At 52.7% G+C, this 23,018-nt stretch overlaps 12 protein-coding genes across 12 annotated transcripts; 6 read left to right on the top strand and 6 right to left on the bottom strand.

Moving 5' to 3' along the window:
* Window positions 1–145: 145 nt before the first annotated feature.
* J4E86_001244 (uncharacterized protein) lies at window positions 146–1,348 on the top strand (the record flags this gene model as incomplete). Its single annotated transcript, XM_051441814.1, has 2 exons — window positions 146–579; window positions 643–1,348. 2 exons carry the CDS (start codon window positions 146–148, stop codon window positions 1,346–1,348), a joined length of 1,140 nt encoding a protein of 379 aa, XP_051307985.1.
* A 172-nt stretch (window positions 1,349–1,520) lies between these two features.
* J4E86_001243 (uncharacterized protein) lies at window positions 1,521–3,291 on the top strand (the record flags this gene model as incomplete). The annotated part of the gene is made up of 6 exons (XM_051441813.1): window positions 1,521–1,734; window positions 1,792–1,884; window positions 1,949–2,694; window positions 2,743–2,850; window positions 2,900–3,066; window positions 3,117–3,291. The coding sequence occupies 6 exons, from the start codon at window positions 1,521–1,523 to the stop codon at window positions 3,289–3,291; spliced, it is 1,503 nt and encodes a 500-aa protein (XP_051307984.1).
* A 2,044-nt stretch (window positions 3,292–5,335) lies between these two features.
* On the bottom strand, window positions 5,336–5,799 carry J4E86_001242 (uncharacterized protein; the record flags this gene model as incomplete). Its single annotated transcript, XM_051441812.1, has 2 exons — window positions 5,336–5,480; window positions 5,564–5,799. The coding sequence occupies 2 exons, from the start codon at window positions 5,797–5,799 to the stop codon at window positions 5,336–5,338; spliced, it is 381 nt and encodes a 126-aa protein (XP_051307983.1).
* A 488-nt stretch (window positions 5,800–6,287) lies between these two features.
* J4E86_001241 (uncharacterized protein) lies at window positions 6,288–6,716 on the top strand (the record flags this gene model as incomplete). The annotated part of the gene is made up of 2 exons (XM_051441811.1): window positions 6,288–6,334; window positions 6,386–6,716. 2 exons carry the CDS (start codon window positions 6,288–6,290, stop codon window positions 6,714–6,716), a joined length of 378 nt encoding a protein of 125 aa, XP_051307982.1.
* A 576-nt stretch (window positions 6,717–7,292) lies between these two features.
* J4E86_001240 (uncharacterized protein) lies at window positions 7,293–9,266 on the bottom strand (the record flags this gene model as incomplete). The annotated part of the gene is made up of 1 exon (XM_051441810.1): window positions 7,293–9,266. The coding sequence occupies one exon, from the start codon at window positions 9,264–9,266 to the stop codon at window positions 7,293–7,295; it is 1,974 nt and encodes a 657-aa protein (XP_051307981.1).
* Window positions 9,267–10,179: 913 nt separating this feature from the next.
* J4E86_001239 (uncharacterized protein) lies at window positions 10,180–11,641 on the top strand (the record flags this gene model as incomplete). Its single annotated transcript, XM_051441809.1, has 3 exons — window positions 10,180–10,238; window positions 10,315–10,615; window positions 10,670–11,641. 3 exons carry the CDS (start codon window positions 10,180–10,182, stop codon window positions 11,639–11,641), a joined length of 1,332 nt encoding a protein of 443 aa, XP_051307980.1.
* Window positions 11,642–11,851: 210 nt separating this feature from the next.
* On the bottom strand, window positions 11,852–12,769 carry J4E86_001238 (uncharacterized protein; the record flags this gene model as incomplete). Its single annotated transcript, XM_051441808.1, has 1 exon — window positions 11,852–12,769. The coding sequence occupies one exon, from the start codon at window positions 12,767–12,769 to the stop codon at window positions 11,852–11,854; it is 918 nt and encodes a 305-aa protein (XP_051307979.1).
* A 724-nt stretch (window positions 12,770–13,493) lies between these two features.
* On the bottom strand, window positions 13,494–14,330 carry J4E86_001237 (putative secondary metabolism biosynthetic enzyme; the record flags this gene model as incomplete). Its single annotated transcript, XM_051441807.1, has 3 exons — window positions 13,494–13,565; window positions 13,616–14,241; window positions 14,291–14,330. The coding sequence occupies 3 exons, from the start codon at window positions 14,328–14,330 to the stop codon at window positions 13,494–13,496; spliced, it is 738 nt and encodes a 245-aa protein (XP_051307978.1).
* An 871-nt stretch (window positions 14,331–15,201) lies between these two features.
* On the bottom strand, window positions 15,202–16,805 carry J4E86_001236 (uncharacterized protein; the record flags this gene model as incomplete). Its single annotated transcript, XM_051441806.1, has 3 exons — window positions 15,202–16,447; window positions 16,494–16,629; window positions 16,751–16,805. The coding sequence occupies 3 exons, from the start codon at window positions 16,803–16,805 to the stop codon at window positions 15,202–15,204; spliced, it is 1,437 nt and encodes a 478-aa protein (XP_051307977.1).
* Window positions 16,806–18,539: 1,734 nt separating this feature from the next.
* Window positions 18,540–18,987, top strand: J4E86_001235 (uncharacterized protein; the record flags this gene model as incomplete). The annotated part of the gene is made up of 2 exons (XM_051441805.1): window positions 18,540–18,743; window positions 18,796–18,987. 2 exons carry the CDS (start codon window positions 18,540–18,542, stop codon window positions 18,985–18,987), a joined length of 396 nt encoding a protein of 131 aa, XP_051307976.1.
* Window positions 18,988–19,705: 718 nt separating this feature from the next.
* On the bottom strand, window positions 19,706–21,459 carry J4E86_001234 (uncharacterized protein; the record flags this gene model as incomplete). Its single annotated transcript, XM_051441804.1, has 6 exons — window positions 19,706–19,851; window positions 19,918–20,325; window positions 20,374–20,515; window positions 20,565–20,949; window positions 21,002–21,158; window positions 21,213–21,459. The coding sequence occupies 6 exons, from the start codon at window positions 21,457–21,459 to the stop codon at window positions 19,706–19,708; spliced, it is 1,485 nt and encodes a 494-aa protein (XP_051307975.1).
* Window positions 21,460–21,924: 465 nt separating this feature from the next.
* Window positions 21,925–22,756, top strand: J4E86_001233 (uncharacterized protein; the record flags this gene model as incomplete). The annotated part of the gene is made up of 2 exons (XM_051441803.1): window positions 21,925–21,991; window positions 22,047–22,756. The coding sequence occupies 2 exons, from the start codon at window positions 21,925–21,927 to the stop codon at window positions 22,754–22,756; spliced, it is 777 nt and encodes a 258-aa protein (XP_051307974.1).
* Window positions 22,757–23,018: the final 262 nt, after the last annotated feature.

Below are 23,018 nucleotides of genomic sequence, written 5' to 3'. Positions count from 1 at the left end.
GAAGATGTACGCGGATGCTGCTGTGAATAAAGCAGAGATCGAGCGTGCGCGTGCCGCAATAACGCGGAAATATCTGGAAGGTAGCTCGTTGACCACCACGACTAATTTGTATGCGCATTTACTTTCGCGTAATATGAATGACAAGATGTTCCAAGTCGGCAGCTGGACCCAGATAGAAGACGTCTGGTCCTTCTTTCAGCAAGTTCTTACGAGGTGCTCTATTGGGACGCTCTTTGGCACTCAAATTTTCAAGAAGTATCCTCGACTCACCAAGGACTTATGGGAATTCGAAGACGCCATTCAGGGCGTTTTACCGGCATTATCATGGTTTACTATGTCACTACCAGGAATTCCAAACCCAGGTCCTTACAAGGAACCGATGACCCGACTAGGCCAGGGCATTAACAAGTGGCTGAGGGCCAGCCACAGCGGCACCGAATTTGCAAAGACTGGCAGCGACGACGCAGACTGGGACGAGCATAGAGGTTCGAAATTCATCCAGGAACGTGACGATTTGTTTGCGAAAGCTCCGTTTTCTATTGAGAATAGGACTGCGGAGATGTTGGATGTTATGCACTGGTAAGCATACTCCGTGAAGCTATAATATCTGGGGGACACAAGGCCGTGCTGACATGCTTGTAGCTCGAATGTGGAGTTGATCCCCTCCGCTATCTGGGCAATGATCGAAATCCTGCGTAAACCCTATTTGGCCGATAAGATCACTGCATTCGTCTCCGAACCCCAGGCAACAAAAGCGGCCGCGCCTGATGAGGATGGTATGCTAGCTAGACCCCTCTTCCAGTCTTTACAAGCAGAAGTCAGTCGTCTTCGTTTCGCAAAGTACACCATCTGCACAAACCCAACCGCCGAAGTTGCTGTTGACAGCGCGTGGACACTTCGTAAAGGATGCAACGCAGTTTCGTTTTCGCAAGATCTCGCCCTGAACACGAAAGCGTGGGCAAACGCGCGGCCACGCACTGTCGAAAAACCGTTGGAGGAGTTTTGGGCTGAGCGCTTCTTAGTCGCTGATAAAGACACTCCACATATACAGGGTCAGCGAAAGAGCCGCGGTAGCATGAATGCGGCGAGATTCGACGCGCAAGATCTCGAGCTGCTGGTCCCTGCACTCGGCGATAAGCAGGCGTTTGGACTTGCTAGCGACTACATCAAAGCCATGCAAGCAGCGACCATGGCTGTCCTACTGAGAGAGTTCGAGATACAGCTATGCGATCCGGATTTGATCGATGCAGCGATGCCTGAGTTGCGAGAGTCGGCGTTTGGACAGGTGCGACCGAAGGAGAAAATAGCCGTGCGCATACGCAAACGCAGGGCTGGCAAGGAGCAGTGAAGGGAGGGCCCTTCCACTTTCGGATGTGGCGCAGTCTTGCCGTGTGATTGTCGTGTAACCCACAAAATCTTTATCTACCGTTCTTTCGACCACGCACGTTAAGCACTCTGTGTGTCCTCCTTACCTCCTCAAACACTAACGCGATCACAACGACTGTCGATTGGCCTCGAATATGGAGCTTGATCGACTCAGCATAGTCACAGGCTTGTTCGCGATTGCCTTGGCGTACTGGTCCAGCAAGATCGTCTACAATGTCTTCTTTCACCCTTTGGCACGCTTTCCCGGTCCGTGGTGGGCGACGGCGTCATATCTGGCAGAGTTTTACTATGACGTCCTGCAAGGTGGGCAGTATCTCAAAAAGGTCATCCAAATGCATGAGATATATGGTAGGTACTAGCGACGAGACGCAATTGATACAAAAAGCATTGGCTGATAGCGCGCAGGCCCTCTGGTACGAGTCAATCCGGACCATCTCTCATTGAATGACCCATTCTTCTACACCGAGGTGTACTCAGGCGCTGGACGGAAGATGAACAGTAAGTTTTGACTGTACCAAGTGCGTACGAGATAAATACTGACTTTGTACCTCTACCTCTGCAGAGCACCCCGAGCTCTCACAAACCGTAGCTACTTCTGTGGTCTCCACCAAAGACCACGGCCTGCACCGACAACGTCGGGGTTACATTGCCAATATGTTCTCCAAAAAGTCTATCTCGGATCTCGAGAATGTTGTCCAGTCAAAAGTCGACAAGTTGGTCATGCTGATGAAACAGGCCTATCGTACAGAAGAGACACTGATCGGACATCTCATGTTTGGCAGCCTCGCGATTGACATCATCTCGCACTACGCGTACGGGGAGAGTTTCGGCGACCTCGATAAGCCTGGCCTCCCGTGTGAGCTCCAGCGAGACGTCAAAGGCGTAGCGTTGACTTTGAACCTGCGCAAATTCTTCCCGGCCATGGATGCGGTCCTGATGCGTATTCCGGCCTGGTTGATCACCCGTATTAACCCGTCTATCGTCAGCTGGTTGGACTTCGATAACCGCATCACGAGATACTCCATCGAGGCGTTGAAGAAAAGCCAAGAAGGAGTGGAGCCAGCCAAGCCTAGGACGATATTTGATGCGCTACTCAGCTCTAAAGTTCCTGAAGAAGAAAAGACGCTGCAACGATTGAAGGATGAGGGCACGCTTATCTTGTTCGCTGGTGTGGATACTACAGCTCGATTTCTGACTTGTGCGATGTGCTACTTGCTCACGTATCCGAGTATATTGGCGAAGCTGCGAGCGGAGCTGGAGTCCCACTCTACATCGACCTTGACTGAGCTCGAGGCTCTGCCGTATCTGGTAAGTCGTCGATTGCCCCACTCAGTCGTAACGACTAACACGGACTAGACAGCCGTCATCAACGAGTCTCTCCGCTTCCAGTGTTGCTTCACAGGCCGCTTTCCGCGCGTTGTCGTTGATCCTATTCCCTACAAGGACCTGCTCATCCCATTTGGTGTAAGTATGACACTCGTTCTGAAGCTGTACTTATCTAACATTATCTAAGACCATCATTGGCGCATCCCCGTATCTACTCAACAACCACCCCGACGTATTCCCAGATCCTCATATCTTCCGGCCCGAGCGGTGGATCGAAGCCAAAGCCCACGGGGAATATCTCGACAAGTATCTCGTTACCTTCTCGAAGGGCAGCCGAGCTTGCCTCGGCATCAAGTAAGACGTCATGCCATGTTGTACGTTGAAGCCATACTAACGAATTCTAGTCTCGCGTACGCGGAGTTGTACCTCACTATCGCAGCCATGGTTCAGAACTTTGATCTAGAGCTTGTAGATTCCTCTGTTGAGAACATCACCCCTGATCGAGACTTTGGTCTGGCTTTTGACAAGAACTACAACTTCGGCGTCAATCTGAGGGTCACCAAGGTACTGCAGGAGTGAAGGGTGGGTGTTATGCAGGACGATCGGTATCTTGATACACAGGGAGTACGTGCAGACTTTCATCATATACAGCGAATGTTATAAGCCTGAATCGTGGCGGAAGTTGCTGGCTCTACAACAGAAAGAGACATCAGTTGGCAATCTTTCCATTCCCGTAATCCTTCGATAGTCAAGCAGAAAAATCAGTGTCAGGTAAAGATCCGACATTTTATAGTCCAGGTCTGTGCCCCACCAACGAGCGCTCTCATCCATGCACCACAATTCGTGCCTGCTAATTTGTCCTCACACTCTCAAGTACGTCGAACAGCACCTTCGCAACATCACTATACTGACATGAGCTCATTTCTCTTCATTGCCTCTCCACTGCGTCATGCTGTATCCTTACCTGGCATCGAAATACTTTGAGATTCGCTCTAGCAGTTGTACCCGGTATGGTATCTGCATGTGTGCGCCTCATGCCTAGGGGCATTCGCGGCCGGCTCTTTGTAGTAAATAGGTGGGAAAGATGGGGGATTGGGGATTGGCTGGTCGAGAGGAGGGGTTAATGCGAGTGGGTGCGCGACGATTGTCGTAACAAGGAGGAAGAACAGGGTTGTCAAGGATGCGAGACGAGGCATGCTCACGATGGCGGTTCTTGGAGACTGGAACTAGATGGGGGATATGAAGGGAATTGAGCTTGTAGATCAGGGAGCGTAAATAAAAGGAAGCAAGAAAGCTATGTCCAAGCGAGCGGAAGAAACCAACAAACAACCCGTCAATACATATCCATCACATCCTCATCACTGTCACAACCACCCGCTCTAGATACCCATCCGCCCCATCCAATCTCATCCAACCATCACAACAAGCTTAACAAACAAGTCCCTCACGCGTCCCCTAAAAGCTACTCCGGACGCACACGTACCACTCTCTGTACCACAGCCAACCCATCACACCCCCATACAACTGTACCCGCAAGCGCCCTTGCACAACAGATTCTTCTTAACAGCCTTGCACACCTGTTCATCGTAACAAGCACCTGTCTTCTTTCTTACTTCCTTGGGGAGGCAGTGGTTCACCTATGGGAGGAAATTGTCAGAATGGGTTGTTTGGAGTTGTGGAGTGGGTGCGTAAGTGGCAGGGTCTCGAAACGTTTGGGTTACAAGAAAGGAGTGACATTGATGGTTAGGAGTTGGTATAAGGAGAAGCACGTACCTTGGTGTAGAGATCGATGACGAGGGCGCATGTGTGACAGACGTTTGTTGGGCTGTCGGTCATGATTTGGCGTTCTGCTAGTTCGAGGGAGATGATGGGGTTGGCGGTGGCGACGGTGGTGAGGGCTACGAGGAAGAGGGTTGGAAATTTCATGGTGTTGGTAACTGGTTGAGTGCTTTTTCTGCGGTGGAATAGAGTGGAGTTGGGTGGTATAGAGAAGAGTGAGTGTGGATTGATGGAGCTGATGGGTCGCTGTGCTGGACTATTTCTACAGGCACGATGATCCAAGTATTTATCTACCTACAGTGAATGATGGAGTTGCAATCGTGTTTCCTGTGTTGGTTAGTCGAGGTTTCTTTCATGTTCGTATCGTCTGGTAGGTCGTTGGGTAGGCCGCATGGACTTTCCTTTATTCGTCCCTTGCGAACTGTTTGGAATGTGCGAAGCGACAAAACATACAGCGGATAGTACGGCGAGGATCGCCGGATCAGTATCAGCATCCGATTCTGAATGGTAGTGATGCATTTTGTAGTTATCCGATACTTCACACCAACAAGCCACCATGGTAGGATCCGCAGACTTGGCAATATCTCTTCGTATTATGTTGATTCCTAGAGTTCGAGCAACACGCTCTGCCTTCGTTCTAGTCTCGTCCTTCAATACAGCTTCTTTGTATGCACCTACGTGTGTCAACACATCTACTCATCTGGCCCGCGAGATGTTCGAGCAAGGCCGCAGGAGCGATTGACCTTATACTAGAGCATTTCCCGGGACAGATGAGCAGACTTATTGACAAGCGAAGGCACACACGCTAGAAGACTACATCGTACCCCGGCACGCCTAGGCACACTTAACCACCCCGTCCACCCCTCTCATCCTGCATACCAATAGCTGGGTCGGGCGCCTCGGGGAACTCTTTCTTCGCCTTCTCCTTCCCACCAGCCGAGTCCTTTCCTTCAGTCGCATGACCACCGCTGCCCTCTTTTTGTGCGCTGCTTCATGGTATTAGCCGTATGTTGCGATAAAGCCACGTTCATTGCCTTCCATCCCCGTATGTATGTTGCTGGAAACCACTCACTCTATGCCTGCCTTTGCATTGCTCTCCTGAACATTGTGTGTGTCGCCCTGTTTGACCTTCTCTTGTACCGCGTGTGGGCTATCGCTGTCGTACTTGTCCGTCTTGGTCTTTGAGTTGGTGCTTAGGTTGTTGGGGTATTGCTCGACGGGTCTTGAGGTCGAGAGGGAGAAAGGCCGTGCGGTTGGGGCGGTGAGGCGTACGGTCCTTGTGGGCCGGATCATGGTGTTACGGAACATGATGGGTTGATTCGTCGAGCTTCGAGCTGTCTATTACGTAGGTGGTGAGGGTTGAAGGTGAGGTTGTGTATGTGTCAATTGGGTCGATTTGATAGTTGAAGTCAAGGTGGATGGGTGTAAGGGAGCAAAAGTCTAGGAGAGACCGAGGCATGCAAAAGCAAATGACGCATGACGCGATTGCACATCTCAGCTAGCAATGATGATGTATGACGCTCTCTCCAATTGTACCTGGCATGGCTGGCGGCATGCGGGTCATAGCTCCACCTGACGCGCCTTACCGCATGGGGGTGGCATCCACCCCTCCCCCACATTTCGCGATTTGAGCCTCATCGCGAAGACGGGCCCAGGCTAGCATCCTTGAACGCGCATCGTGCCGACATCGACATCGAAGGTTGTCAGAGAACAAGACTAGGTATACCATACTCGAACACATATTCATTCAGCGCCACAGACGTTGCAGAGCCGACAAAGACCACGAGCACAGCAAGATGGCCGATCAGAAAGACTGGAAAGCAGAGGACTTCCCTTGCACGCTGTATGTACTCACGCCATCTAAATGCAATTCACATTCCTAACACGACCCCAGCACGCTCAACATCCCCTTCCCAACCCCCCACCTCGCCTCAACCGCCTCCCGCGCCCTCTCCGTCGACGCCGAACTCTCCCCCCTTGTCCGCCGCGCATTCACGCTCACCACACCACCCTCATCCACATCCTCCTCCACAGAACAAAGCATCCTACAAGTAAATTACGCAGCAACCACAAACCGCATGTTGCGCGTGGCCGTAAACGGGTTCATCGAGAGCATAGGCGTTGTGATAGGGGTGATGAAGGAACTAGACACGGATGTTGCTTATGAGGCTACGAAGGAAGGGTTGGAGGGAGTGCAGGGGTTGGATAGGGAGAAGGTGGGCTGAGGAGAGGCATGGGAAGCAATAGTATCCAAGTGCAGATTTGCAAGGCTGGGAGGTGCGATGTGGAAGACCGGGGAGGAGAGGGAAGACGAGATAAGCGTTGAAGAGGCGACGAGGAGGATGATGATGATAGACAAGCACACCACGCGCACGAAGGAGAGACCAAGAGATCTACCAGGAGTTAGACAGGTCGCGGATGGAGAGGGGCTGAAGCTCTGTGATTCATGAGATGGTCTCTGGGATAGGTAGAGGATGAGGAGGTCATCTCGCATTTTCATATTGAAATCATACTTCCTGCCCCACCGCGGGCTAATGCGGGGGTTTCTCACTACATCCAAACACCTGTGCGCTATCACCTCATACAATGAAAAAGCTAAACAGGTCTAGAGCCTACATTAACGTTCGGTCACCTACTTTGCATGGTTTTATCTTGACATAGGCTCCTTGGTATTCGGATCTTTTCCTTGCATGAACTGCTATGCTGCAATACCATGCATATAAACATATCCAATCATATCGCCATGCCGCTCATCCTTGTTTCTCGTTTCGCACCCCAGTAACCGCACTACCACCACATTTTCATCCCTGCTCCTTCGCCTCCAGCTCTTCGTCACCCTTCTCATCCTCCGCCTTCCTCTTCTGCGCAGGATTTCCTTCCAGAACCGCCATCTTCGCCTCTGGTACCATGGATGGCGCCACTGGCACATTCTCCGGCGGCTTCTCAGACGGCATAGGCGGGTACACACCGTCATCTCGAATCTGCCAGCCATCAATCTTCAAAAGTTTCCACCTCTCCTTGATCTTGCATCGGACTAGTTCGCCCGTGGTGCGTGCATCTTCGTAGCTGTCGTGGCCGGCAGCGCCTCCTTGCTGTATCTGCTCGCCGAGGTGGTCGGACGCCAGTTTTCGCAGGCCGAAACGGAAGGGGAGACCACTTGGGTTCGGATATAGGAGTACGGTGTCGATGATGGTGGGGTGGACGAGGCGTATGGTATTGAGATCGTTTTCGAGCGCATGGCCGAGGACTGGGGTGGTGGGAGAGACATGTGAGAGAAAGAGGTCTCTTGCTGCGTGGGGAGAGTCGACGATACGTAGGTCTTTACGGACGGGTTTTGGATTGTCTGGATCATATGGCTTCGCGTTCAAGAATTGGTCTGCGGTGATGCCAGAGAAACGGGTGTTGAAGTCCAAGACGTGTCCAAGTGGGCGGACCAGTACGTCGACGAGAGGTTTGTGTTGTGGCCATGTGATGACTGTGAGACGAAGCATCTCAAGGCCGTTGGTGGTATAGCCCATCTCGCAGTCGAAGCAGACAGCGGTGTCCTTCGGTACTTTGTCGTTCTCCGGCGTTTCGACAAACGGCATGATGAGTGATAATCGATTTGGGTCTTTGATGTTGTACACATGGGAAAGATGCGTAGTGCAGCCCGGTGACCCTACCTCCCCGTTGCAGCAACTGAACTTTGTAGGTTCTGGGGCGACGCCTCTTGTTTTCCTAGGAAAGACGCGCCTGCCCCAGTGATACTTGCACTGCCCTCCTGTTGTGAGCGCTCCATCTTCTTCTCGTCGCTCTGAGAAGACCTGAAAGCGAGTGCTACAACGGTCACACTGTTCCCAGCCGCCAGCCGCTTCGAGCGCCAACTTCGTCTCGTTGAGATCGGCCTCAGCAGGTACTTTGGTCACATAGCCGTGCTGGTCTAATCCATCCTGTGGGCACACAAGCCTGGGGAGAAACGTCATCTCTTCTTTCGCTGTAAGGCCCGTGTCTATCCTCTTAGGCGGTGCTTTCTTTGGTGGCTCTCCACTCTCCTTGGCTACTGCATCGCGCCGCTCCTTTACCCATTCCTCTGCCGACATGCCTTTTAACTTGACCAATCGCTGCTTGAGTATGTTCTCGTATACCGAGGGGTTTGATGTAGCTATCCTTTCTTCTTCGTCAACTGCTAGCTTGTTGAGCTGGTTCGCGGATAGATGCAGCGCTTTGATCTCAGGCTTGACTGCTTTGAGAAGCTTATCGTTCTGCGGCTTCATGTAGGAATGTAACGCCTTAAGCAGAGCAACGCGTTTGGTGAAGGTGGCTGGTTCTTTGTTGAGTTTGCGTGGCATCAAAGCTACAGGAGCATCGGGTTTGACGGCAGCTTTGGGCGCAGTTGCAGCCGGAGGTGGTGATACTGACCGCGTGGCAGACTTAGGGAGAGTAGATGTAGGGGCATTTGCGACAGATGCTTTAGAAGGGGCAGGTTTAGCAGCCGCAGGCACGTTGTTTGTTGTTGGTGTCTTATTCTTGGGTATGTCCGTGCTGACCGAGACATCGGGCGTGTTCTGGGCTGGAGCAGGCTTGGTGATAGTGGGTGCTTTCTTGTCGTGGTCAAGCTTCAGTCTTTTCGCGATCGGCTCCGAATCATATGTTGCTGCAGCTGGCGATGGAGATCGTCGTGTTGTAGTGGGTTTTGTAGAATCGTGACCGAAGATGCAGTGAGGCAGCTCACACTTTGCACCCGAAGGACATGCTATGTTGGCAAAGCTCCTGTAAGCTGGTACTGAAGGCCACATGCTTGCAGCGTTTGCGACGATTCTTTCCTGTGAGTAGATCCAATGCCAAGCTGTATGCGCCTGGGACCTACCAGCACGCTTAGAGCCTACGTTGACGTTAGCTCACCTACTTTGTGAGTTTCTGTATTATCGTAGTCTGCAGACCTGTTTAGTTTTTTTCGTATGAGGTGCCAGGCTAGAGCTGACGAAGAGCTATACGGCCAATGGATGCGGTGTATGAGAACTGGCCTTGGGTCTGACACCAGCCACACGCTTGATTGCACGATTTTGCAACGGTATGAAGGATTGATGGTCAAGCTTTCAACATCTCATTGCGCAGGAAAAGATTGATGTAGATGCAAAGGCGGCTGATACGACAGCCTGCGCGTTAAGAGTCTTCTTGTAGCTTCACGAAGAGCAGTGTTGTAGAGATGCGCTACACCCAGAATTATTAGCAGCTCCAGTATGAGCCCCAGCTGTCCCGAAAGAGTTAGAGCGGGCTAGACGGTGAAGGTGAGGGATGAGGTGAGATGCGCGTCTCAGCCCTGTAGATGTTTAGCGCTAGACGCAGGGTCCACGGACGCGGGCGGGCGAACTTGCGACGGCGATCCGCCTTAATTCCGTCATGACGCGGTGATGCAACCTGTGCGCATCTCAAGGCCGCCTCCCTTTCACCCTCCAGCCAGCGTTAATACCCATGAATGTATGCGCAATCTTGCTTGAGTGAACCTGCGCATCTACACACTGAATCCTGTTCATCTTGCCACTTTCCGCGACATCACAAGTGTCCTCGTCGCATAGGAATTGCTTTTCGGACCGCGCGCGTCTCGGGTCATACTGCGCCTTTCGGACGACTTGTGGACGCCCGAGCGATATACAAATACTGCGCCTTGCACCGTAATACCCAGGCCAGCCAACTTTGATACCTCTCGCCATGTCTACCTCCATGAACACCTCCAAGAAAGCCGACCACCTCTGTGTCCTCGTTCATGGGTACGTCCTGTCTCCGTCGCACGTCTTATCGCCTCTTATCATGACAAGAAGGAACACTGTCGCTGACCACAACCAGCCTCTGGGGCAAGCCTGAGCACCTCAAATACGTCAGCACTACTCTAGGCGAACGATATCCAGAGGACAAACTGCACATCCTCGTGGCCAAGCGCAACGCTGGCAGCTTCACATACGATGGCATCGATACCGGTGGCGAGCGCGTGGCAGAAGAGGTGGAGAGGAAGTTGGAGGAGCTCGCTGAGGCTGGGCATGACATAACAAAGATCAGTGTTGTTGGATACTCGCTAGGAGGCTTAATAGCACGCTATGCGATCGGCCTGCTGTTCCGCAGATGCATCTTTGAGAAGATACAACCAGTCGTATGTCTATGCAACCCCCGACGACCCTCCAGCCCAATGTACTAACACTACCAGAATTTCACAACGTTTGCGACACCACACCTCGGCGTACGAACACCCCTCAAAGGCTACCACAGCCACATCTGGAACGTCCTGGGAGCGCGAACACTCTCCATGAGCGGGAGACAGCTGTTTGGCGTTGACAATTTCAGAGATACGGACAGGTCCCTCCTAGCCGTACTTGCGGACCCCGAAAGCATCTTCATTCGAGGCCTTGCCCAATTCAAGCATCGAAGTCTATACGCGAACGTCGTGAACGATCGAACAGTCACTTACTACACCGCCGGTATCTCGCAAACCGACCCTTTTGTTGACCCGGACGACATCAAGATAAACTATATCCCAGACTACGAAGACGTCATTGTCGATGGGCAACACCCAGTCTCGCACAAGGAGCCAGAGGAACCACCAGCGTTGTCGCAACGGCTGGTACAGGGTACATGGACAATACTGGGAAGGACGGGCATTGTCGCAGCCTTGACCGTCCTCGTACCGATCGGCGTTTCGGCTTTCCTCATCAACTCGGCATTCCAATCGATCCGCAGCCAGCAACGGATAAGACTACACGAGGAGGGTAGGTCGGGCATCGACTACGCGCGCTATCGCATACCGCTCATGATCAATGCCGTACGACGCGAGGCCGAGGGCATGTACGAAAACGCAAACCACGTCCAGAGCCAGGAATATTTGAGCGAGAGCTACGAACACGTAGAGTCTGCTTCTCCACGCAAGGACGAGTCCAGATCCGACGTCGACTCAATACAAGAGCAAAAGGAGGCCGCGACACCCACCTTCCCCACTCTAGCTCTCACGCAAGAGCAATTCGGAATGATCGAAGCGCTGGACAACGTTGGCTTCACGAAATACCCGGTCTACATTCACAACCACCGACACTCGCATGCGGCTATCGTTGTACGCATGAACAAGCCTTCTTTCAATGAGGGTAAGGTGGTCATCAAGCACTGGCTGGACAACTTCGAGCTGTGATCAAGCCTCGGGTGGCCATTTTCTCTTTGCATTTACAGCGTGGCGCATGGAGTATCTTTGGGCTGGCATTCTCAGGATATAGAAGCAGTTTCCTTTTCGGCGAGTTATACCTTTGCCACTTTGCTCATGTATGTATTTCCAATTACGAATGTTTAATGTGTCACTACATCACTACCGCTGCGCCTTCAGAACATCATCCTACGACAAGAACTAATCCGCTGATGCCACTTCAACTTCATCCTCGTCCGACTCCGATTCCCCCTCATCCTCATCCAACTCCCCCTCCTCCCCCGCAAACCGAAACGTCAACCCCTTCACAAACCTAGCTCGAAAATCCATTCGACACATAATCTCCACCCTCACAACCTCATACTTCGCCGTCTCATACACCCTCAGCGCATCTTCTTGTTCCTGCGATACAACCTCGTACGCGCATCCCTCAACACACGTGCCAGGGTTGTCGACCAAAGCTTTATACTTGCCGCCCCACGTTCTGATCTTTCCTGAGTGAATCATGGCTGGTAAGAGCGTGTGTTGTTGGTCTGATGGCGAGTTGAATAGATGGGCGAGGTGGGAGCTGTTGGCTAGGGTGCCGTAGAAGAAGTACCACACGGGATATTGGTTTTGTGCCGGCAGGCATTCAGAGCCGGTGATGTTTTGGGGGCGACGGTGAGGTAGTGTGGTGTCGTAGCCAAGGGTTGGGTATGCAGAGAATGGAGAGAGGGCTTTTCGTGCGATGTTGATGGGGATGAAAGTTGGTGAGATCGTGGGGTATGCCTCCGCAAGCCATTTCTTGATCGTTGGGATGTCGATGTCGCGGACTTGACAGAATGTCGCAGCGCCATCTTCGCCTTGGCCTTGGTGGATTTGGGGTTGGGTGGGGAGGATAGCGGCGGATGCGAGGATCGTCGGGGTGATGGGTGCGGTGATCTTGAAGAGGTAGTCCATCTTGCTCAATTTGCGCTTGGGGGTTCCATGCGCGGGAGTCTGGCACTTGGTGGCTCGGATGAGATCTTCTAGCTCGGAGGACAGCTTGGGTGCGGCAGTATGATCATATGGTCCAGCATTGCCGGTCAGTTCGTCTAGCGCGTTCATGCCTTCTAGATCTAGATCTTCGGGGTATTCCATAGTGTTTGTAAGGGTTGAGTGTGAGAGAGAGGTTGTTCTTCTGCTGCAGGTCGCGCCTTCACATTTTTCATGTATAATTTTCCCCTTTTTGAGTCACAGCCACACGTTATACCGCACCTTGGTTGCTGTTCGGTGTATCCAGTGGTACTGCAGTGAGCCAATAGAGCGCGACGAGTTATTTATAGTACCGACAATTCATACCAACACATACGTTGAGGCTTACATTGTTCAGCATCACCTTAGGCTATCAGCGTAGAATCTACTGAATCCCTCCTAGATATCGCAAAGCTTGTGGAAACTTTCGTTCTCGCAGACTCTTAGACGTCAGCCCGACGTTCGTCGCTTACAAGATCGTTTTTATCTGGATGAGTAGCGAGGGCGAGTCCAGCGGGCAGCCACGAGGCTATGTGCGCTAGACGCTAGCCTACAGCACTTTCGATACAGTCTTTCTACGACGCACGAAAACCACACATCACTTAAAGCGCATCCGGAGTATCGTTCACATACTCCAGTTTACCACCTCAGAGAAATGGACATAAAATCAGGGTGCGAGAAGGGATCATGGGAATGCTTAAATTGGCATGGCTAGATCATCTCGTGCAAGCGGCATTGCGCGACCAGTGCACCAGTGCTAAGCGTACGCCTACATAAACACGTCATACTGGACCTCCATTCCTGTTGGCTGACTAGAAAAGTCCCCATCTCGAGTGAACAGCGACCCAGATCACCACTTGAAGTCCCCGCCCTCGATCGTGGGAAAGTGTCCTGAGGTCTCCTCCCTCGTGGCCTTGTCAATCTACGCAACGTTAGCATCAACTCTGCACAGCAGCCTCGCGAAAAACTTACCGTCGACACCAAAAAGTTGGCACTGTCCTCCACAGTAATGAACGCCTTCTCCATACCAAAAGTCTTCGCTCCCTCGTTACCCATGTCAGTCTGCACGAATCCAGGATCAAGCACAAACGCGGTAAGCTCCGGGTGGTCAAAGTGCGCCTTGCAAACCATCCAGTGCAACATGACTTTGGACATTCCATACGCAGCCATGGGGAACGGACGGCTCTCCATACCGGTGATGCTAGCGATGGGAGTTCCGAGCGCAGCGAACTTGGGGTTGGATGATTTGAGGAGCAGGGGCAGCACAGCTTGGAAGAGAAGAAGGGGTCCGTAGGCGTTTACCTCGACGTGTGACTTGAGGACGTCGAGTGAGACGGAGGCAACGGGAGCGTAGTCCGAAGAGATGCCGGCGTTGGCAATGACGGTGTCGATGGTGGTGATGCCTTGGCTCTTGAGTTCCTCGATGGCTTTCTTCGGGCCTTCGGTGTCGCGGCTGTCGTAGGCGATGACGATGAGCTTGCTGTCTTTGCCGGCAGGGAGGGACTTGAGTGGCTCCGCGGAGCTGGTGGTGCGTGCTACGGCAATGATGGTGTTGTTTGGGCGCGCCAGGTAGGTCTCGACCATTGCCTTTCCGAGACCTGGAGAATGGTTAATTAAACATTGGTTGATAGAGTAGGTGAGAAGTACCTCTAGCAGCGCCAGTGATGAGGTAAGTTGTTCCTGCCATAGTGGAGAACTTGTCGCTGGGAGTTGACGAGTTTGAAGTTTTTTTGCTGGTAGATTGATCTGTGTTTGAGCCGACGGACTTGAAGCAGGAGAACAATGCAGAGAAGGGTGACATGTACGGCTTGCTTGTGGTTAGCACCGTTCCCTACTTAACCGTAGACCTACGATCATGTTTGGCTGAATTGATAAGCCGAACTCGAAGGAGCGCGCACGTGTGACACAGCTTCCATCTTTGTCAGCTCGGTCAATCGCAAGCGCGAGCAATTGCGGCTGAGATGTCAGCACATACAAAGACAAAGACATATTGTGTTGCAAATGTGGACTTGATGCACGGACGACGCCGCAATTCCATGGGATGCTGACCTTGCATGATTAGTGCAACATAATCGACGGCCCGCTCTCCACGTTTCGGGTGAGCAACTTTCGACGAGTTCCGCTGGCCTGGAACGCTAGAAACGCCACACTGGTTGCCTTTGCTGATTGCCTTATATCGACCTCGCTGGGCGTTCAGCCGCGCATACCTTCGTCTGCAGCCCCCAATGCTCACCGGTACCTGTTGCCAAGCTGTGTGTTTACAAATCGACGCGGAAATGGAAACGCGCGCGTGCGGTCTTGACGAAGCCGCCTGCTATTGCGGAAGATGATCAAATTCAGGGCCAGAAGAACATCAGTAGTAAGCTGACCCATGACACACAGCAAATGGAGACAACAACAATGTAATTAACGAAAGTTCTAGGATAGCTATCTCAAGAGAAAACAAGTCTACTCAATCCGGCCAACGCCGAAAGATCTAACAACCGCCAGATTCAAGGCCACCATCCTTCCCCGGACCGCAGTCTAGCTCAGCTACGGTGTCCTCCCCTCCCCCTGACCTACGCCCTGCACAAGCGCCCATCGCTCGCCACATTCCATGCATCGCTGCCGACTATGGTGGGGCCATAAAACAGATCATCTGGATCGTACGTCTTCTTGATCTTGCGCAGCTTGTCGTAATTCCCACCGTAAAAGTCTTCTTTCCATGTCGGATTCGCAAAGTTGGCCTCGTTCAAGTACGAACCGGCGCCTGGTGTGACAGCTTCGAGTTTGGGTATGATGACGTTATTGATCTCGTCGATTTGAGCCAGGTTGAAGTTCCAGGGTTGGTTGTATTGCCACTGTAGCTGTGCGAGGACGTTCATGTTGGCTTCACGCCACTGTGGGGCCACGGCGTTGGGTGCGATGGCATCTTGGGTTGAAGAGCCGACCCCAACTAAGGCAATCATTGCGTCGGTGGTTTCTGTGAGTTCGCGCAGGACAGATGCAAATTCTGCTGTGCTGTTCTGTAGAACGGGCCGAGGGACGAAGCGCCCGCCGCTGATTCGGTCTATCAGCTGCCACTCCGGCGGAATAAAGTAGATGTTGTAGAAGTCCATGAAGGTGGGAAAGGTGGTGACATTAACTGAGTATTCGAGTCCCAAGCTGTCCAGCTTCGTCGTGACTGGTGCAATTAGATCTCGCACGTCGGCCTCGTCTCTGTCGGGGAGTACGAGGGGTGAAACGCTGAATGACGTGGGTGACAAGATGCCAATGGCTGTTGCGCCACCGTCGACGAGAGCGGGTATGTTTGAGAGCCATGCTTCAACACCCGCCCATAATGTGTCGTTGGATTCGTTTGCGTCCGCTGAAAAAGAGAGAGAACCAACAGCCACGACACCGTCCTTGAACGCTCGCACTGTCAGTGATACCACCACGCCGTACGTTCCTGGTCCCCCGCCACTCAAGGCCCAATAGAGATCTGAGTTTTTGCTCGGGGTGGCGGTAGTCAGCGTCCCATTGGCGAGCACAACTTCCCATTCCAATGCCTGATCGGCCCCCATGCCATAGGTGCTAGTCAAGGAGCTGTGCCCTCCGCCTTGAGCAAAACCACCTACCAGGCCGACCGTTGGGCAGCTTCCGGAAACGATGCGCAGACCTGCCTTTGAGACTACGGGGAGAGCATCCTCGCCAACGACTCCAGCGCCCATCTTCACAGCGGGGCCGCTGTAATACGTGCTGTTGTAGTTGCTGATAACCTCAACTGACTTGAGTTTGTGGGTCCACAGTCCAAGTGATCCTGCTCCCACGTTCTTGCCCATGAAGCTAGATCTGTCAGTAAAGTTCTACACTGTGGGCTTGTGGTACTCACTCATGACCCGTGTTTTTGATGACCAAGCGGATGTTTTGCTTCTGGGCGAATCGAACACCGGCCTGGATGTCATTGGCCGAGGAGACTGTAATGGTGCACGGGGAGTAGTTTCCGAGTTCGCAAGGCTTTGAGCGTTCTGTGAAGGGGCTGCACGCTTCTGTCTGGAAGTAGGCGCTCTGCACAGAAGTCGAGGAGTTCTCACTATTTATTGTGAGTCTGCTATCATATCAAGAGAGATGGTTCAAGGAGGTTCTTACTGCACTGGAGGGAATGCCCAGCTGGCTTTGAGAGAGTTGCATGCTGCTTCGTCATAATGCGGGTCATGACAGGGTGCAGCCAACGGAACGGTCGACACAAGCTTTCCATTGACTGTCTTGTTGAGAGCATTCCACTGGCCAGGCGATGGCCAAGTGTGATCCTGAGGTAGTTCCCGACAGCTCGGACTGGCGCACAGTGCTACGGCTGCACACATGGCATACGTGACAGCCGTTCGGTACGATGATAGAAACATGATAGATGATCGTCCCACGCCTGGATAAGTATACAGATTGACGAAGTGGTTGAAGACGATGTATGGCTCCGGTCTGGACATCTTCATTTTATATCCTCTTTGCCGCCCCAAATGGCCTCCCGTCTTCTCGCAAGCCACCACTGTCTAGGACGTGTGGCTTGATAAAAAGGCATCCTGGTAAGATCGAGACCAGTGAAGCTCATTCAAAAGAAGGCCTGGATGTCGCCAGGATTGATCGTGGCAGTTGGTGGAGGCATGAACCTCAGGAGTTCCACGCTTTGATTTGGCAGGCGCAGACGCCCCATGAACTCTTGGTACCGGATGCTATGTTTGGGTGATGTGTATTCGTTGGGTACCTCGCGTCGGCCGCCACCACCACCACCATGATAGCTCGTCTGAGACCCCCGAGGCTGATTGCACCTGAATAGTGCAGATAGCATGCCGTCCCGTCGAAGGTAGTGCCTCGGTTCGTTCTCAGCTATGCGCATGTGGGTGTATGATACGCCCGAGTAGCCTTGACGGTAGGTCCAGTGAGCTCATATTGTCGGAAGCATCCAGTAAGCGATCCTCGCGGGCTGAGGCGTAACTCGGTCTGAGAACACACAGTTCCCTGGGCACAGTCGGCTGCATGGGAAAGCCCCGTAGTTGGCTGCGTTCTCTACATCATACGGGATAGCGATGCGTTGAAAAGTCTCCAGTATCGCTTTGAAGCTCTCACCGTGTATGTGTAAGCTTGTGGATAGCAGGAGATGTGGCATGACGCGAAGTGGGTTGTGTTGTTGATTGGCCGCGTGGCTATCACGTGATTGATCTAGGCCAAAACAGCGTTAGCTCTCGGCGCTAGATAGAGAACCAAACACCGAGCCGGGCTGAGATAGCCCACCGCACTCGGCCCCGTCTTCAGCAGGTGCCTGAGACCCTGCACATGTGCGCAGTCATCAACGTGAGATCTTAGCCATTCTTGCTCGCTATATAGCTCAAGCCTCCTGTCCGCCTTACCCATAAGCTGGCCAGAAGAACCACAAACGAAGAGGCTTACCACAGACGAAGAGGCTTACCAACAGCCCGTGCCGTAACGATGCAACCGTCCATGGATGCCGTGGAACGGCGAAAGATACAGAACCGACACGCACAGCGGCGCTTTCGCAGTAAGTGGTTTAGACTGCTAGAAGGCCCGAACCAAGGCCGGGCCCTAGTCCGAGTCAAAGGCGCCCTCTATCCTCATCGAGGCCTCTGCGGCTACTCGGCCCTTTGATACTGACCGTTCGGGCACTGCAGGCAAGAAGGCGACTCAAAACGGAGGAGAGCCGTTCACGACAGCGGCGGCACCGTCCGCTGCAGCTACAGCGAGCGGGCCAACTATACAGCCGCGCCCGCAGTCAAACCACGATGTGCTGGCATGGGGCAGCGAGGGAAGGCTATCTCACCCCCACGCAACTGGACTACAGACGTCGGAGCAAGACCCGGTGCCCCCATCGACGTCCGCCAATAACAGCCACACACTACAAGGGGACGCCACGATTACACTCATGAACATGACCGACTTCAATTTCCCACCGTCTCTGATGCAATCACGTCACGCTGTGCTATGGCCCCATGACCCTCCAGCCGAGGCCATGGTCTTCAGTACTGACGATGCTGGGGGCTTCTACTCCAATCAAGACACGACGAATAGAACCACGTGGCCTGACACCGGCCCGAGCCGCACCCAAAGTGGATCTGAAAGCAGCAATGATACGGTAAGTTTGGAGACATGTCATGAAGCTGGCGAATCGCTAACACGGGCGCAAGTCACAAAGCAACACTCGTATAACCACCCCCAACCTCTTTGTCAATGGCCGTCTTGGACAAGACAATGACCTCGACGACGACGAGCCCTTTCAGACGAACCTCCATATCGCGGCTGAGGCTGGTCATGACAGCCTTGTAGGCCTCCTGCTGGGCTCAGGGTACACCGTCGATGAACCCGACAGGGTAAAGTAGTCGCCACAAATAGCTTTAAGAATATCTTACTAACTTCTTACTAGTATGTATCTCTCTTAATACGTTTTAGCCGCTCAGTTATTAAGGTCGTACTAAGATGTATTTCTCTTACTATGCTTTGGCTGCGTAGCTATTCAGCCATTCGACATCTTACCGTTTATACTAACAACGTAACAGTGACGGCAACACAGCTCTGCATAGGGCCAGTCTTGGTAAACATGTGAAGGTGATGTTGAGGCTACTCAAAGCCGGTGCAAATCCCAACGCCATGAATGTTCACGGCTGGACTCCCGTGCATATGGCCTTTTCTCTCGGCTCGATGGAGGTAGTAGAAGTCCTAGTCCGAAATGGTGGTGATCTGAACAAGCGTGCGAAAGGTAAGTTGAGCTGTGACAAATTCAAGGAAGCTCTTGCAGCGAAGGATCGATTGATTGATTGATTTTGGTTTAACGCCTATATGTAACCTCCCAGGGGGCATTCTGGCGGGCACCGCCGAGGGCAAAGCGAAGGATCGAGGGCTTTCGCTTGAAAAATAGCCGGGGCTTGTTATTGCTGTTGTGAGCATTGGCTAAGGCTAAAGTGCGGCGAAGCAATACAGAGTCTGTTAAAGGGATTCATGGCTTTTCGGGCTAATAGACAGTAAGAAACAACGAGTGTTTCGAGCCTGCACCTGAATCGTGCCTCTGAGCGATCAAGACTGCTCTCCCTAGACTCCCGCTCATTTTACCAGCACTCTCACCCCTTTGGTCGCCCGATCAGCAAACGGAATGAAATAATCGGCTTTCATCTCCACCGCAGCTCGCCCAGTCTCAAACAACTCGAGTTCGAGCCTACGGAAAACAACAGCCAGTCCAATATACAACTCTGCGCGCGCCAGATTGATCCCAAGGCACATTCTTGGGCCCTTACTGAACGCAATTAGGTACTTACTTAGTGGCTCGCCATTCTTCGCCAACGCCTTCTCAAGCCAGCGCTCGGGCACGAACTCATGCGGCTTGTCCCAAATGCGCGGGTCCGTGTGCGTGTAGTACGCCGTCATGCTAAAGTCAGTACCGGCTGGGATAACGATGTCCTTGAACGTGATAGGCTCTTTGCGAGACCTGCGTGCTGTGCGTGAGGAGATGCCAATCGTGATGCGAAGGGTCTCGTTGACGATTGCGCTGAGGTACGGCAGTGCTTCCAGAGTGGCTAAAGACGGGGTCACGTGCGGGTCTGGAAACACAGTGCCTAGTTCTGCACGCAGCCTTGCCGCAATAGCCGGGTTCTCGAGTATGTAGAAGGTCGCTTTGGACAAGGCGGTTGATGTTGTTTCGACGCCGCCTGCAACGATGGACCCGCCTGAACATGTGAGTGGATAGTTCTGAGTATGAAGGTGGGCGGGCTTACCTTCGTGCTTGAGTCTCTCAACCGCCTTTTCTTCGGTAGGCAGATCAGAGTCGAGAAGCTCGCTAAACACCGTTTTATGTTCGACTTCCTTGTGTGCGTCGTTGGATCCAGACTTGATGGCGCGGATTTGGTCTTCGATTTCCTAGGTGGAGTCAGCACCTACAATTCCATCAAAATCCCACGAGACCTACCCCATGGAATCCAAAGATAGCGCCCATGGCTGGATTCATCGCCACCGACCACCTTTGGGGGAGCGCCTGCAACAGAGACAAGAGCCATGGGAAGTGGCCCATGGTATGCAGCGTCGTTGCGAGTTCCTTCGCCGCGTTGGTGAAGGGCGCTTCGAAGTTCGGATCTTCCATGTACTCGAACGAGCGCGCAAAGGCGTAGTGCGTGATGACGTCGAATGTCATGGCTGTGAAACAGTTGTTCATAATGGCTGGTCTGCCCGAACCCGCGAATTCGGTTTCCAGCCGATCACACAGCCGCTGCGCCTTTTGACTGATGAAGTCAGTGATGCCTGATATCTTCTGCTTGGAGAAGAATGGTGCCACCGCCGACCGGCGCATTCGGTGGCTGTGAGGTGTCAGTTAATACTGCTTCAGTGGGGGAATCCATGCTGCCTTACTGTTGATGCTCGACAGTGTCGAAACTCGAATGAGGAATACCAGTCCGGTATTTCCACTCGATTTTCTTGTCGAATTGAGAGTTGCTGGCGAATAGAACCTGCACGAAATCCGGATCTGCGATGTGCACCTCCCAAGGGTTGATGCGCACGATTGGACCTGTCATCAATCAACGTATGCCCAGTTAATGAAGGACTAGATTGGAAGACGAACCATATCTTTCATGCCATTCTCCGAGCTTGAAGATCAATTGACCGCCCCGAAAGACATCGTGGTATGTTTCTACCCATCCCGTGACTGCGGCAAGCTTGGGCCCAGGGAATTTCGACAACGGACTGAAGAAAAGACGGTATATCGCAAGCGATGTTCCCCACAGTAAGAGGAGAGCTGCAATTAGAATCAAGCGCAGTGTTGTGCTAGACAACGACCACTGGAATTCTTCGAGCTGTTTGAAAGCCATGTTGCGATTTTGCAGCGTCTTGCGACCGATGGACTTCACTAGAGACCTGAGCTCCTCATGTTTGATGCTTTAATTGCCAATGTCTGGTGCCATACGGGAAACATCGGTCATGTGAGAGCGATGCATAGTAATCGTTTCCGTTCAGTTCACTGCCATGCGGACTAGATAGCTTACACTAAGAGTACAGGCCACTTACCGCGGTCAGCCTTACATGGTGCATCACGCCATAGGAAGGAGCGAACTGCTAGTGCGTTTCGAGGCCAAAAAGGAATAAAAAAGGCATATGCAGCGGATGGACCCACCACCTCATGCAAGGATAAACCGAACACCTGGAGGCTACATCAAGATAAAAACGCGCAAATTAGGTGACCCAAGATCAACGTAGGCTCCTGGGTATTCGTTCTTTCCCTTGACGGAGGTGTCACTGCTGGATCTCCAATAGCACTGCCAGCCCTATAGCCAATCATGCCAGTGCGTGTACTCTGTCTTCACGGGCAAGGAGTGAACTCAGCCGTCTTCCAGAAACAGACACGTAAGTAATACCAAGATCAGCCAGCGTAGTATATAAAGATTTGACCAACCAATAGAGAGCCTACGCGAGATGCTGCCTGCAGATTACGATTTCCGTTTCTTCGACGGCAAATACGAATGCGAACCGGCGGAGGAAGTGCGCGATTACTACCAGCCCCCGTATCTTACTTGGTACAACACCCCGACCGTGGAGAAAGTCAAGGACGCGCATGAGCAAATCCGGCAGATCATCGAGAGCCACGGCCCCTTTGATGCAGTCATGGGCTTCAGCCAGGGCGCTGCTGTAGCAGCCTCTCTACTGTTGCACGAGGAGCTAGAATCGAAGCCACTGTCCTTCAAAGCCGCAATATTCATCGGCTCGCCCATACCATTTGCCAGAACTACGCAAGTGGGCATTGATGCGCGCTCTTACTTTGGCGTTCCCAACACGCTTCCAAATGCGCACGCTCGCCCGAGCCGCATACCACCCCACTTGCTGACGGACCCTGCGTATTTGCGCAATCCCGCGCAGCTGGAGCGAGTTTCGTGCGATAACGTGCAATATCAGATGTTTCACCCCATGGCTGACGAGGTGCGCATCACGTTGCCGACGGGACATGTCATGGGTATGCAGGATAAATGGTTGTGCCACAGTAAGGATTTGGTTGGGCTGTGTCAGGAGGATTGCAGGGTGGTATTGCAGCACCACGGTGGGCATGAGGTACCTAGGGCTTACACGGAAGAGATTTGTGATGTTGTTGAGACGGTGTTCGGAGGACTGCTGTAGAAGGTCACGTGAGATAGAATGATCAGAATATATCTAATGAAAAAGAAGTGGGTCTATCAATGGCTTACCTTGCATGATGATTACGAAGGAGCTCACTTTCATTGGCCATGGTCTGGGGCATGGGCGTTAATAAGAACGAGCTCCTTCGTGCAGCGGCCCGTGACACGCGCCGGGACGTCCTGCACGCTAGGGTGGATCTTGGTAAATCCCGTCCCGGGGAGATTCTGACATGCACGGTAATAACGCCACACGAGGCAAGGTA

The sequence above is a fragment of the Alternaria arbusti genome, assembly GCF_024043155.1.
Source record: "Alternaria arbusti strain BMP 1465 chromosome Unknown scaffold_1, whole genome shotgun sequence".
Taxonomy (NCBI): Eukaryota; Fungi; Ascomycota; class Dothideomycetes; order Pleosporales; family Pleosporaceae; genus Alternaria; species Alternaria arbusti.
This window is presented reverse-complemented; position numbering and strand designations above follow the sequence as displayed.